Genomic DNA, 16,768 nt, shown 5'->3' with positions numbered 1-16,768 from the left:
TAATGCTAAATGTACAGAACATGAAAAATACACAAAATACATGCGAAAACTATGAAACATTATTTACAAAATAGGTTTTATGGTCCTATCTCTACAAGCTTTTTGTGTTGTGCCAGAAATAGGACTGATTTCAAAATTTACGGAATTATTGTTTTTGTCTGAACATTGGGGTAGACATGTTTTGGAAAAATGAACAACTCTTCTTACTCTGGATTTGTAGTTATAAGGTTTTTAAGAGATTTATCAGAATAGTTTGCAGTAGTCAGTAAGAAAAATTGTACTGTAAACATTTGTAAATTCTGTAATTGAAGTGTATATGGTGCATTCTTATTGACTGGAAATTTACAGTTTATTAATGAAGCATTCTTAATCTTTTAATTGGTAAACTGCAGCATCCGAGAATAGGCAGTTTGTAATCATCAATACCGTACGGCAGTCTGATGACTTTGGATTTTGAACTGAAATCATAGATTTGATACTTCGTGTATCGACAACGAAGTCATGAAACTTATCTACTTACCCCTGCTACCCCTTGTAGAGGAGTACGAACCACCTGCCGGGATTTGCCACACTAGACACGGATGTACAACTTGAGAATTCATTTTCATAAACAGAATACTTGGTCTCGAGGGCATTTGAGCAACTAACTTACTTTAAGACCACGTTGATTGACAGTTGCGAATAACATATTCCACTTGTCAAACAACATCGAGATGCTTCACATAAGCTTATAAGAGATAATACTATAATTATAAGCTAACCAGACAATGGGAAAAGGCTAGTTCATATGAAAAGAGTACATTATATCGACAAAATGAACTTAATTTTGAATGATCCTACCAAATTCCTCTTTGTTCAGCTTTAGATATATATGATGGCTCCAAATACTGTAGTGCTGAAAAGTGGCTAGTTCGAACAAAGGGTTCTACACAAATTAGTTGTTAATAAAAGCGTTAAAGAAGTTTCCGACTTCATTTCCAAGGTAAAATGCATGAATCTGTAGTGACTTACTTTTCTCGACGAGAACACGATTGGTATAATGGAAACAATTACTATTATAACTAATTGTACTAGTGATTGTTCTACTGTACTCGTTTTGTTTAACTCTATAAAAATGACGTTTCGTTCGGTCGACCATCTTGTTCGTTCGAACTTTCTTGTGCTCTGCCTTTTCGCCTGTACTCGTTGGCAAGTCTCGGTATTCTTTCGATACCACAAGATTGCCAACAAATATACTTTATCTGGACCAGTTACAGCCTTCTGGTTTACGAGCTCTCAAAGGAACCAAGTCGTTTTCAGACGCGTAATCTTACTGTAGTGGTGGTCATAGTCAATCGAGACTCGACGCCATCTACAAATCTACACAGAAAACGGATAATTTCCCTAGGTATTGCTTCCTTATTTACCAATTCACCATTAACCGAGACAGTCGATTCTGTACACCAACAGCTTGAAAGACAGATTGATATTGGAATTTTTGAGGTTAGTCATAAGGAATAGCTTTTAAAAGCACAATGAACGTTCATTTCACTTTTAATAGCACATAATAATGACAAATTGATGAAAAAGCTAATGGGTTCATCTCTAGGCTCTGTCATAGCTGATTTTCTTTCCCATAAAACTCTAATGTAGATCTCTCAAGGATGTTAGAGATAAGATTGACATTATTGTCTATTTATTGATGACACTCATTGCCGTGGTCCAAAATAATGAAAAGGGTAAACTTCTGGCGAAATTTAGACAATTAACCGACATTGTAGAAGTATGTGTCAGTTCAAATGAAAACATGTTGGTCTGCACCTCAATCTTCATCTACCCTTCTATTAGTTGTTAACACAGTCAACAAATAACTTACCCACAATTGACTAACACTCATAAAAGACATAAGAATGATTCGACTTTTCACACTCACTAGCTAGTGTGACTACCTTTCGCGCACATGAAGATTTTATTGATTCATAACAATACACTATCCCAACAGCTGATATTCTGGCTTTTGCCTATTCTCGAGTAAATTCATAGTGCTACTAGGAGAATTGACCTGTTTAAATAATCAGTTAATGGGATATCATATATTGGAGTCAAACGGAGAGAAAAACGCTTCTACAAAACATGATAAGTTTCATTTCTTTGATGCTTTGGGCATCAGCGCAAAAGTCATCGACCTATTTTAGGCAGTTATACAATCGGGTAATTCAACCATACATACCCTGGATAGTCCCAAAGGAGAAGAAGTACGGCAATCCCTGGATAGGCCGTGATATTCGACGTTTACTGAAACAAAAGGAGAAATGTTGGGATGTTGTTATCAGCCTTGGCACAGCAGGTACGTTGGAACGCTACAGATAGGTAAGAAACATTTGTATAATTGAAATTCGGAAAGCTCAGAGAAAATATGAAATGCAGTTGGCACAATCTGCACTCAAGCAGCCTAAAAGACTATTCACATACATAAATTGCAGAACAAGGATGTAGTATTGGATTCCCAACCTAACTGTGGAAGGGAGTGGATCTCAGACGATAGAGGACGATCAGGGAAGGCAGAAGTTGTGGCAAACTATTTTGAGACAGTTTTCACTCAGAAGCCTCTTCTAGACGAATAACTTGACGCGAATACAAAGTCAACAAACCTTCTTCTCCCCGTGGACTTCGGTCGAGACGATGTACTTAAGGCTCTTAGCACCTTAGACAGTAAATCGTCAACAGGACTAGATTAACTAAACCCCAAAGTCCTGAAACATATTGCACAATATATTGCAGCCCCACTAACTGCGATATTCAACACGTCATTTGGCCAAGGTGTGTTACCTACGGACTGGAAGGACGCAATCATCACTATCATGCATAAAACGGGACCAAGATAACTTCCATCGAACTACAGACCTGTCAGCCTGACCAATGCTGTAGTTAAAATACTGGACAGAATAGTCAAAAAGACCATAGTAACATTTATGGAAACTAATAACTTGTTAAACAGTGAACAACATGGTTTCACAACAGACCTCCTTGTAGCAAAGGAGAAATAGATAGAGGCTCTAGGCAACGGAACATTAGTGGATGTTGTCTACATAGACTTCAGCAAAACATTCGAAAAGGTGCCAACAAATAGACTGCGATTGAAGCTAGAGAATCTCGGAATTGCCGGACGTCTTTCAAAATGGCCTAAGGATTTCCTACTAGATCGAAGACAGAAAGTAAGAGTAAAGTCGAGGTGCTTCACCTGGAGACTATTATTATTATTATTATTCACAAACATCTTATGGGTACATAAGTGCTGTGGAGAAACCATTTTGGGTCTCTTCAAAAACGCAATAATACACAATTTTCAATAATGTTAGCATTACATTTGCCATGTTTGAGAAAGGAAGGGAAAATAAAATATTAATAATAGAATAGTAATAATAAATCAGGTTCTGCGTAATTGGCAAGAATTTTGAATTGATTTTGAAGAAGGAAAGGAAGAAACTAAGGAAATGGAAATAAAGGAGACGCGGAATACGTAAATATCTTAACGCAGAACAAGAATAAACAGCTATGTATGCATAGCAAAAACGAGTAATAAAAATAAAATAAAACAGAATAAATTGATAAGTAAATAACTTATTATTGCGGTAAGATATGATGTTAGAATAAGTGTTTGTGCGGGGACAGTCATAGTTTTGGGTGATGCTATGAAAGTTTCAATTAAGTGCAAAAGATAATCAATGTGTATGAGGTGTATATACATAGTGAAGATAAAACGAGTCTGATAAGTTGAATTCGGCGTAACACAAATTATTGTCTTAATCCAAAGCTTCGTAATCTTAAGATTAATATTTATTTAGAAGGAAAAAGAGAAAAAAGAGATAGTGACTAGTACTTAGTAGAGTACCTCAAGGTTCTTTTCTCTGTCCTTTACTTTTTGTATTGTTTGCAAATGATCTCACAAGTATAGTTAAGTCCACAATGTTATTATGCACCAACGATGTAAAAATGTGGCGAGAAATAACAGGAGATATAGATGCATGCACACTTCAGGCAGACGTAAATATTGTGATTAACTGGTCTGAAGAGTGACTAACGCCTATCAACGTGGCAAAGTGTGTCCATATGCACTTCGGGGATATGACGTTACATAGCTACAGCACAGGGGAAGTGACTGTACCTGTGATCCAGTCTCACTAAGATCTTGGGGTGACAGTGAGTTATGACCCTAAGACCGCGGCCCATAGCCGAGAGGTCGCAGTCAAGAGTTTTAGAACCCTATGGGTTTTATGATGAATATTTACAAAGTCAGATACTACCATGTCCACTACAGTATGCACAACCTTAGTAAGAACTATGCTTGAGAACCACGTTCAGGCTGCAAGCTACTGTTTAAAACGTGATTCAAATATCCTGGAAAAGGTACAAAGGGCAGCTACTTGTGCGATTCCAGGGCTCCGGGGCTTACCATTAAAAGAGTGGTTTGAAAAGCTAGACCTCTTTACTCTCTCCTATCCCAGATTAAGAGGTGATCTGATTTTGATGTATAGAATACTAAGAAATGATTTTTGACCCAATATATTCTCTTTTTCTTCCCACTAGAGCGGGACATCTCAGAGGACATAGCAGGTGAGTAGAAAAGCAAATAACGAACAAAACAATCGTGGTGCCTAGGTTTTCACAGAGAGTCATCATTTATTGGGACGTGTTACCCGAAGCAGTGGTGTCCTCAACTTCAATTGACTCATTCAAGAGAAGACTAGACATTCGCAGAAGCATACCTGGAAAGGAACAACATAGGCTGTATGTCTTATGTCCTTACAACACAAATCCTCCCTGTGGAGAAGCGATCACGCCTTCAGTTTTGTCAGCAAAACTGAGCTAAGATATCCCTCCAACAACAGGCTCTGGAATTTCACACGCTTGAATATGTCAGCTTTACAGGACCATCTACAACAGGTGAACTTGGATGTTCACCCTCAACTTGAAGTGGATGCTCATTGGGATTTCTTACTGCACACACTCTTAAGTGCTACTAAGCATTCGGTTCCTCAAACGGTCCCGAAAGCTAAAAACAACCTACAATCATCGAGAACCCCACTCTTCGTTTGCTAAGCTGCAAAAGGAACTGTTAAGCTGAATGCAAACGAACTGATAACAACGGCGCGTACAGACATTACAAACATATGAGGAACATATGAACAAAAGCAATAAGAAAAGACAGGCTTCAGTACCAGACCAAGCTGATCGACAAATTTGTCTCCAATCCGAAAAGCTTATTCCGTTACGCAGCTTCTCTTCGACAAGGTAAAACTGAAGTTTCCCAACCGCTAGGTCCTGATGGTCTAACCGATAACGACGGTGACGCCGTTAACCGTTTGGCTGAACAATACTCTCGGACATTTCAACCGACACACACCAACCATACTGATGAAAGCTTCATCTGCAACATTTCACAGGACTTTCCGAAGTGAACCTGAGCGCCGACTTGGTGTTCTGGAAACTGCAGCAAATAAGGAAAGATACTTTTCATGGTCCGGATATGGTTCATTCTGCTATACAGAGGGAAGCAGCTTCAACCCTGGCAACACCGCTTAGCGTGACGTGCTCACACTCGCTGAATCGAGGCAAACTACTGGAAATTTGGAAACTGGCTCACATCACACCAGTTTTCAAAGGAGGTCGACGCAGCGAACCCTCAAGCTACCAACCAGTGGTCCTTGCTCTATATACCATCTAAAACTATGGAGTCCCTGATATGTGATGGTATACACAACTACTTATTATCCTTTCAGCCACGAAGTCAGTTCGGGGACTCAAATTCGAGCCTTATGAAGAGCGCCCTCCAATCACTTAACCCTTACATGCTAGAGGTGACCTTCTAATGACGTGCAGTATCATTAACACTTCTGGTAACCCCCTTAAACATCTACTTAAGCTTAGTCACAGTACTAACCTGAGGGATAACACCCAGAAACTGGATACTCAACATAGCAGAACGGACTGTAGACACAACTTCTACTCCTTAAAAGTTGTCAAGTGCTGGAATTCGCTGCCGACTGAGCTAGTCCAAGCAACTTTCCAGGAGTCCTTTAAGAGGAAACTTGACCTATTCTTTAAGAATGAGGATAACATTATGATTTACCACTTTCGTTTTTTCCTATTATCGTTAATATACCTGGGTTCTTGCCTGGAGGTATTGGTGATCTACTGCTACTAGACACGGAAGCTCGTTAAGCGAAAGCTTCGTCTATTCCGTCCATAATCATTTGAAGCATTTGAATTTAAATCTGAATCTTGAACGTACGTTGGCGCGGTGTTTAAGGTTTGCGTTATGGCTAAGTTTGGAGCCAAGGTTAGAGAACTGCGCTTTCTCGTTGCTCATACTGCTCCTTCGAGCGCTGGAATTAGGTTTGTTAATTGCCGTTTTTGTCCAAAACCCATCTTTATTTTCTGGGCATTTTCACCCGCTAGATTTGTTTTTTTCATCAACTAGATAAAATATAAAGTTTCATACTTAAGTGAGTAAAGTTTAGTCACCTTTCAGGAATAACGGGAATATTTGTTCACGTTGATAACTGTAGCGGCAATTCAGTTACTTTCGCATGTTTAAGCAGTCAAAAGTCCGAAGTATATGGTTCGATTTTAATAGTCAAAAGGGTTTTATGTATTTGTTATTGTCCATCTACTCAAGATCACTGTAAACGTTTTACAAGTCTACCTATTGTTTGATTTTCCTTACTGCTATAATTATATATGTCAGTCTCTAAGTACATACTAATTCGAAGTGGATCGTTAACATTCGTCTTACCCTCTTAGTCCTTTGGTTTAGATTGCTTACGTACGTTACTATCACTTTTGAAAAATAACGCAAATTATCTCGGGATATCCCAAAATGGTCATGGCTGCAGGATATTATTATTATTTATTATTTAAACACATAAATATTGGTACAAGGAAGCACCAGATACATATGCGCCATACAAATCTCATTCGATTTGCTTGAGGGCTGTGATACTGCCCAGGTGCCCGAACTGAAGCAGGTGGTTTTCTTAGGGGCCCACATCCGGAGCCTTTGACCGAAAGATCTGATCCACAAGGCAGTGGAGCATCGTGAGGAGATGCAGTCCCATGGTAGCCGGTGATCAACGATTGATTCGTACGCCATTTGTTCCCTCAGGATTTTGTAGCCCATATACACCGTTGGTTTGGATTCAGGGTTTTCCAATTTCTCTAGATGGATCCTCCGTGTCCACCAACCCGGTTAAAGCGACGGACATTCGCTTTTCGTCCTCTCAATCTCGTAAACAACACCCCCGCCACGAAAAGGCAGTGAGTAGGACTTCCCTGGCAGAGGCTATATATTCGCTGGCCATGTGAGGGCATTTGGAGAGGGAGAGCGGACTCTCCCCACTCTCGGCCGTACCAGGGCGTTAGGGTTTTCCCTTAAGTATTCCCTTGACCCATTCATTTTTGAGAGGAACCCGGGGATCTTGCTAGTGTACTATTTTTGGTAGGACTAAACTATACTGCCGACCTTTGAACGAATCTTAAATAACCTTGAGAAATATTAGCCAATCAGAAGACAGTTGATGTACAGTATAAATTTATTATACAAAACCAAAGAATTAAAGTAGAAACACTTCTTTTACATGGGTCAAAACCTTCTCAAGGTCAGATATAGGTTCAGAAGTTCTAAAATCATAGTGCATACGGTACAGGAACACATCCATATGGCTCCATAGTAGTCGACCTCTGAAACCATGATAAGGTCTCAAAAATTATTTTAGCCTCGACCACATAGCTTCAGTAATGATAGTATATTGGTATGGTTTACGGTTTAGGGTTAGAGTTAAGGTTTAGGGTTAGGGTTTAGGGTTATGAGTGAGACTATAAGTTATGGACAACTTTTGAGCGACGCTAGAGTGACTCTGAGAGTGTCAACATAATAACTAAGACCAAATGAGGGTATAAACCTGTGTGAAGAATTCAAATTATGATTTAAAGTTCACGGTTAAGGCTAGGAACTATACTTAGGGTTTTCATCACGAACTGACATCAGCTATAATGCCAAAACTCTATTTATCCGAATGGATAATTGAATTGTGCGCCAAAATCTTATGATCACTTCTCTTGTAGACGCTGAATTATCACGTCTACCCTAAAGTCCTCTGTAAACCGATCGTACGTAAGCATCAGGTACTAATCTTAGCGCCGTGACCTTGAAAACCCGCAAAAGCTTCTGATTGGTTTGGCAGTATAGTTTAGTCCTACCCTATTTTTTATATCTACTTAAGTCCGGAAATGTAATTGTGTCGTATAGTCATAGGAATTCCAAACTATGTGTCATAAATAATAAAATTTTATCTATCATCTTAGTAATAGTCGAAGGCGATATAGTCTTTGTGTTTACAGTATTGTGTAGGTGTAAATATTTGCTATATTTTAATTGTAGTTTCTATGTAAATAACAATAAAACGCTAAAGACCACTAGTTTAAGGTCTGGGCGATTACTATGACCAGTGTTTAGAGACTTTGGGTAACATGGTCTAAAATTTTCCACAAGTGCGCAGGTATATTCATCCTTAATTTTTCCTAAGTTTCCGAACCTCAAAGTTTTGTTATATCTCTTTATTTTTTTTTTTACACCTAATCTTTTCTGCTACCGTTGGTACTACTGCTACTTCTACTCCCCTGTGCTGGAACTTGGACCAACATGCGTATGTGTTAGGTTCGACACTACATAAAAATGATGACTTTCGTTCGTACGTATGATGAGTTATCAGTTTTCAGCTTTCAGAAAATCATGTCTGATTTCTACTACAGCATACTAATATTGATGAACTCGATATAAATTTATATTGGAAATCGACAACACCTCGCGGATTATCATGCGTGCGAAAATAAAAAAATTAGTTCTGACCACGAGTCCATGTAGCTTTTCTGCCCAATATGGAGGGCTGTCTTACAGTTTTTCTGTTATGTCTTCCGATTTTTCAGTTCTCATCGCCAGTAATTCAGTAGTCGTCTTTCAGTTTGTCTAATCTTCCCTACAATCGTGGAGAAATGTTAGACTGGATAACAATCCACAATATATCATCGTTAGTCATGTGGTTTGTTTATCTAAACCCTCTTGTTTCTACGCATAATTAACTACAAAATTCATTTGGTTTTATTTACTGACGATTTTAAACCATGTGAAGTTATCGTTCCCCTATCAATGAATGCTTTATTTGAGTGTCAAGTTTCCTTTTAGCGTTGGCTTGTTACGGGTGTGCAGATGTATTCGTATTCTCACTATAGAAAATGTCAACAATAAAACAGAAAGCAGTCAAACTTTTAGGGATAAATGTCCTACTATTTATTGGCCTGTGAGTGCTCTGGTAGGGCTGAGAGTGAAGACAGTCCATTATCCTTTTAGCGATGTCCTCCTATGGCTACGCTCTTATAGCCTTTGCCAGGTATGATTACTGCGTTTTTATAAGTCGCCAAGATTTATTTAGACAATATACAGTTCTCATTTTTCTGTAAACCTACAGGGATTTCATTTCACGTCACTATCTGTCTCTAAAATCTGCCAATCCTCATGTGAAGTTTATGATTCGTGAATCAGAAGGGATCACACCAAAAGTGTTTGCTCGTTATGGTTAGTTTAATTAGTTTTTTATTGTTTACTTTCTTGTTATAGAGATGGGGAAGGAAGACTATATTTCAGTGGCAAATAACACAGCTGATGATATAATTTCGAGACTGAAGACTCTAGATCGAGTATAAATGTTTTTTTGTAACAATTCTACGCAAATTAGTTTACAATTAATAACTTTCAGGATAAATAGCATTGTTGTAATTTTTATTCATTTGTGTCAGCAAAAGAAATATTCAACTTGTTAAAATATAAATCAATCTTGGGTGAACATATGTTTTTCGTGAATGCGAAGTCCTAATCCCAGACTAGTCTGCTGGACAAAACAGCAGACTATTTTTTAAGGACCTGATGTAGCGGGTTAACATCTCGCATAATAGCGAATCGTTTCTCATTGCTTAATTTATCTGCAAATCACATGAAAAATCTATTGAGGAATATTATTCACATTGCAGATTAACCAACTGGCGATAGGCTGTTACTTAAATAGTTTGGATGTATCTGGGCTTTAAGTCGTTCGCAACTCCATCGATGTCTTGTAAATTGCCATATGGAGGTATCAAATGTGTCGACTATTAAGTTATAGTCACGTTGATATTTACTATAGGAATTGCATTTATGATAAAGCGACACTAGATTAATTGTTTCTACGATTTTTTCCTTTTACATGGAATTCAAGGTGAATATATGTAAAGAAAATTTAAATTATTCACGCAAAACTAGTGATGGCTTTTAGGGAATTATGAGTTTCTTTTAGGTATTTCATGACTTTCGGTGGATCAGTAGACTGAGATGGACATTATTTGTCCGGTACGTTCACTTGTAAAACTGCTAACAAATATACTTATATTGACCACTTTTCAACAAGGCGTGATAACTGTGTTACATATAGTCTAATGACCATTCTCAAAGTACTGGATCAATATTGCTTTTCGCATGTATGCTACTTATAAGAATTTAGTATGGGTCTTTTATCCGTAACTCGTTTTTTCTTTGGAAAAGTTCTCATTTCACTATTTTCAGGCATAATACTTATTGTACGAATCAAGTATCTGTAATCGAAAGCTTTCGAAATCGTAGTTTTAAGGTTGATATGAGCTAATATGAGCTTAAAAAATGCCGTCTGCTCACTAGGACTAAAAAAACAGTCATAAATTAGTGTGGTGAATCAGAATCGGGATTTAGAGTTAGAAATTAAAGTAAGGATTTTCATTACGAACTAACATCATCTATAACGCTAAAATGCTACTTAGCCACATGAATGAATGAATTTTGCTCCAAAATCCAAGACTCACCGTCGTAAATGTGGTTAGTTCGTCCACAAATTATAGTCTTGCCGTAGGTAAATGCCCCATATTATCATGAATGACAGGCTTCACGCATTAAGAATAGATATTAAGTTCATTCTCTCAGTCTTTACTACCTTGACATCTAAGTCACTTGTTGTATATTCTCTTATAGTACTTGTTAATATTCAGTAGTCAGTTTCACTTCTAGTAATTTTTGAACGTATGGTGTAACGCGCGTTTATTTGTAATATTCCTATGTATCTAAATAAACTGAAAACATTTACTGTATTTATTATTGTAATCACATTCCCTCAATCCTTGTAACAGTTATTTCCGGTTCCTGTTCGTCTCTTGAATCTTTGAACGCAACAGTTTCCATATTTGTGTGCTTCGATGGAATTAACAGGTTTATACATTTGCTTGATCTCTATTAGTTATTTGAACAGTAATTGCTTACACTAAGAAACATACCATTTAAAGATTGTGAAATTCATGTATGGCGATCATCTGCAGTTACAGGCAATCACACTTGCTGCATTATGGTTACTTAATAGAACACTGAAGGAAAATTTTACATGATCGTTTGTAATTTCGTTTTTGTGCCTTATTTTGTCTCAATCCATCAATCTAGCATAGATCTCTGGGATAGTCGACCTTAATAACTTCAAAGCAGAGAGTGTTTGAAACCAAGTAAATTTTGTTATGTTGGATTTAATGTATCGGTTTGAATGTATTTTGGCCTACCAAAGTTTACTGAACGGACTGTTTTGTTCAGATTCATCTAAACTCGTGGCGATGATTTTAAAATACGTGTAATATGAAAAAAACGGACATGAACTGATGAATTTTTGTAAAAAAAATTTGACGACGATTATTTTACGTGACCTTCTCATTGCATCCTTATCACAAATTGACAACAATTTGTATTAGTGAATAACTCCTCTCTCCCGAGGAAATAGTTTCGTAAACATTTGTCATTGATTATAATCTTGTTAGTCTTAATGAACACTAGATAGTAACTAATTCCAATCAATTGAAAGGGAATAGTTAATATTTTCCGGAAACTGACACAGAAAACACTTCGTCTTATTACACTATCGATAAAATTATTTCCGGTTCACTTAACAAGCTAGTTTACCGATTGTAGGACTGGATTCAGTGAATCATTTATTGTAATTAAATTCGCAATCTATTTCAATAAACTGATGGCTTGATATTGAAGTTGACATTCAAAAAATCCGATACAACAAATAATAGGAGGAAATATATGATTGTAATTAATTAGTACAAATAATGAGTAATCAGAAATATGGTCATTTATAAATCTAGCATATACAGCCTTAAATCGTCACACTACATGAAGAAACCAAGAAGGAGTTAACAAAATGACTAGGTAAGGGTTCGGATTAATTGTGATATTATTTATGACTAAAATGGCTGAACATAAAGAATATGTTTCGAAAACAAGGAATTAAATAGACCAAAAAGTACTATAAATTAATAAAATCAATTTACATACATTTACACTACTGAAACTGATTTTTGAGCAATATCAAAATAAAGTCTTCAATCGTTAGTTATGATTACAGACCCAAAATAAGTTGTACTAACCTCCCTGAACGGCGTACCCCAACAACAAGTAACTTTATAAAATGATGCTACATTCTGGATACCTTCAGATTTCTCCCAGACCACTCTCATTCCATCCGGTAATTCTTACCCATCGGCCTAAACACAAATGCTTCGAAAATATACAGTATTGATAAGTGATATATTGGCGAGATTTTAATATATGCGAAAAGATGGGGAAGATAAGCAATTCTAATTGGTTTTTATGTTAATGCTATGTTCTACAAATTTGAAGATTTGATTGCAGTGACCACTGATGACATCGCGTTATATGAACAAACTAATTTCCCATTCGTAAAATAACTGTGGTGTTTGAATGAGCTAATGATTCTCTTGTACTGATGACTTTTGATTTTGAATTCCAAATACAGTACATTCGTTCGTGCTCATCTAATACTTCTTGATTAAATTGCGTTGTTGCTGGGATTACTAGTTTATACTATATTTCAATTACTTAAGATCATCACAATAACTCAGGTCTATTTCTGTTTCAACAAGCAGTGGATATATATATATATATATATATATATATATATATATAGAGAGAGAGAGAGAGAGAGAGAGAGGAAGCGGAAGAAAGAGACATAATTTAGTGTTTGCAAGAGTGCGAAATCATAAGAGAATGCAATAAATATTCTAATTAGGCTAGTGAACCAGTACAGTCAAAAGATGAGTATACATAGTTAGATCAAGTGTGTTTTGATACAACAATTAAAAAACATCTAGAAATAATCAAGTATAACTAGAAGTACTATAGACGAAAAGTCAAGGAAGAATTTAACACTACAGTAAAAATGTGGTCACTTTCTAAAGCTTTCCTTATAGTACATTAGCTCTTTAAGTAATATCAACACTTAGTAACTTAACATACAATGATGTTTTTGGAGAAATGAGAATACAGGATTTTAGTTACCAGTTTCCCGTTATCAAAATTTGGGCAAACATAGATTCAGAATAAAAGTCAAATCATTGTAGTCTTTTTCTGGTGTTACTAGTTCTCAGTTTATTTAACAATCAGTAATTTTCGGATATGTAAGAGTAACAAACCCCCCACATTAACAAATGAGGAATATGTCAAAGAATTTGACAAATTTGATTGAGAATTTGCATATAACAAATGGATTTGTTGATCATTGGTCCGCATTTAATGTTGTGGCAAAATAATGAGTCTAGATAAACAGTTCGATATGCAAGGCCAAACTGATTCAATTACACCTGACTGGATAATCTGTCTGAATTAATAGTACATACACAAGAATAACCGTAGTTCAGCCATCAATTATCTTTATGTGTTATATTCAACAGTGCATAAACCCTTGTTATGAATAAGCGCATGAATTAATGCTAAGCTCAACAAAGATAAAATACTACAACTAAAAAAAGATGAATTGGTCTTACAACACTCAAAAGATCGCTGGTCAAGTTTGATAGGGTTCATTGACAAACTGTTTACAAAGTCCTTCCAACTCAAGGGAGAAATTTACAAGCAGCTAAATAAGATAAATGTAATATCGTGTACGACATGAATTGCAAAAGTTAATGTAGGCCTTATGATGGAAAAATTTGAGAACTTTCTAGGAGTGCGCATGAACATAGATTAACAGTGAGATGACATGACCAATTATATCAATACACTCAAACAACTATGGACGCAAAATTTATTGGAAGAACTATAAAATTCCGGATAGAGGAAACTTAAGGAATCCCAAAGATGATTTGGAAGGACTGCATTCAGAGCAACCTACAATCAATAGTCGTGATAACAAATCTGATTTATCTTTCTATATAGGTAGACAGCTCTTCATAAATACTTGTGCCCTCATGATGATGATTGTAGTAGTTCTTCAAGTTTCAGCTCCGTACAGTAGAACTGTCTTGACGTTCGTATGGATGATTCTGACTTTGATGTTGACAAACGGTTGTTTCGAGTTCCATACGTTCGTTATTTGTATGAATGCTGCCCTTTCTTTCCCAATCCTTGACATTACATCTGCGTCAGAAGTACGTGAAGTGAAAAAACTGTTAGTTGTTGCTTGATAGTCTCAAACTTCGTCATCAGTTTACAAAATTTCTCATGGGAAGATCCTCGATTATACTGCATGACTATCCACGCTATATCACAAATTACCATTAGATAATGGACCATATGTAGGAGGCTTGTTGATCTATCTGAAGATTCAGATCTAACGCGTAAAGTTATTGTGAGTGTGCGTTGTTTGTATCACAAAAAAAGATAAAACAGTCGTCTATTCCAAGCTGAATGTCTATGATTTATCGGTTCAATTACATCTGTAATAAAAACCATCAAAAAAAAGAAAATTAATCCGGATAACCAATCAATTAAAGTTAAAGAACAAGATCTGCGTAGATAAGGTTAACAAATATATGATAAGAAAAGGCTGAGTAAGTTTAATTCATGAACATTATAAACAGTATAAGAATTTAAGATGATGGTTAGAGGTGGTCAACAGGAAACCCTGAACCCGGGTTTCGTGCTACTTAGCACTCGTCAGCAAGGTGTACCTGCAATCTTGAGGGAACTGGTGCTCCCTGACAGATTCGGTCCCGTGTCGAGTCACTTAGACAAGCGACCATATTGCAACTTGACCGATAGCATTCAATGTGCACTAAGAAGGACTTGACACACATGACATTGATCACCACCCAGTGATCAAGCAACTGTGAATGTAAGAATTTCATTCATTTCAATATATAGTCCATTAGCTGTGACCTATATTTATGGAAAAAGGTCTTTGTTAATTATATTATAGTTTGTTATTGAGAAAATAAAATTTTAAAAAAATGACATAATCGGTTTAACCATTAACAATATCATTAATAATAAATACTTAATTTAAAATTGTAAATAATTGGGAATCGAATTAAATGACAAAAGATAATAACGCCCATTATAATTCTGTTTCGAATATACGTATACATAAGAATTTTGAATAGTCTAATTGTTATAAATTGTGGCCGCCTGAATGTCTTGTTAATCTATAATGTGATAATACCGTCAATTAGAGAACAGTGAATTATCGATTGGACCAATGACACACAAAACCCGTACGAGCAGTCTAGAGTACTTGTCGGTCCTGCTTTCTGCCTAGCCCAGCCAGTTAAGTCCAGAACACCAATCTCAGCCTCTGCGGTATGAATCGTTATATTTCAAACATATTGGGTTTATAAACCAAACAGATAGACCAAATCTTACCATAAAATAGAAAATAACATTTGTAAAAGATTTAGTTAAATGTGGCTGTGAATGTGGGAGACAGTAATCGATAGACTGAACATAACTCAAGAATGGTAAATCGTATAATAATAGTTCATAGGTCAAAATAAAACTCATAATAAGGGGGATATGAATATAAATAATTTAGTTATCTAACAATTATACGATAAAAAATATATGCATAGTATTCGTCCATAAATGGATCCCAAAGTTACCATTCACTATTCTTATCGGGGCATAACACTAATACAATAAAATGATATAATTATATGGAAATAACCAAAAATATAACTTCCTTCTTTAATCTAAATGGAAATAATGATACAAATTTCATTGTACCAAACGTATATAGTCGATGAAGAGTCCTTTGAACTCAATGAATGTAGTATCATTAGGCTATGCGTACAAAGTACAATTAAGACAGTACAATGAAGCTACAGAAATATACTGATTAGATTAGAGAGATTCTAATTAAATGTCGATTATAAACTAAAGTTTATGCTAAATATACATTAATGATTTAAAAGACATGATTTGTCTCCATAGTTTATCCCTATGAAAAGTTTCTATTAACTAGTAAGGAAACAGTTGTTAGAAGAGTGTAGTGAACGAATACAGGTAGAGATGACCAGACGTATTACAGATTTATTTGTTAAAATGTGGTAACAATACGTTCAATCCTTCATTTGCGAATTGTTCATTAATTTTCTAAGACTTCATTGTTCCCTCATTTCCATACCAACAACTCTCTGTTCTCATTCTCTTCTATTTGATCTTCCCAACCTTCTGCTGCCAGGTCATCCACTTTCCATTGGTGTTACATACTATTTATGTTTTTTCGACATAAATAGCATACACCACGGGACGAATAAAAGAAATGAATCATGTCTTTACATACTAATATTATATAAAAGTCTTTAAGGACTTAGGAAGATCATTATGAATTTCGGTAAAATACTTGGAAACTAAATCCATGAAATTAGAATTTGAATAAATGCAATATTTAAT

General features: G+C 36.0%; 1 protein-coding gene across 1 annotated transcript; it reads left to right on the top strand.

Annotated features, from left to right (window-relative positions):
* Positions 1-6,298: 6,298 nt before the first annotated feature.
* On the top strand, positions 6,299-9,876 carry Smp_079710 (hypothetical protein; the record flags this gene model as incomplete). The annotated part of the gene is made up of 3 exons (XM_018799444.1): positions 6,299-6,375; positions 9,504-9,610; positions 9,653-9,876. The coding sequence occupies 3 exons, from the start codon at positions 6,299-6,301 to the stop codon at positions 9,736-9,738; spliced, it is 270 nt and encodes an 89-aa protein (XP_018651232.1). The 3' UTR covers positions 9,739-9,876.
* Positions 9,877-16,768: the final 6,892 nt, after the last annotated feature.

This window comes from Schistosoma mansoni, chromosome 3 (genome assembly GCF_000237925.1).
Source record: "Schistosoma mansoni strain Puerto Rico chromosome 3, complete genome".
NCBI classification, from domain to species: Eukaryota; Metazoa; Platyhelminthes; class Trematoda; order Strigeidida; family Schistosomatidae; genus Schistosoma; species Schistosoma mansoni.
Note: the sequence above shows the minus strand (reverse complement) of the source record. Positions and strands in the feature narration are given on the sequence as shown.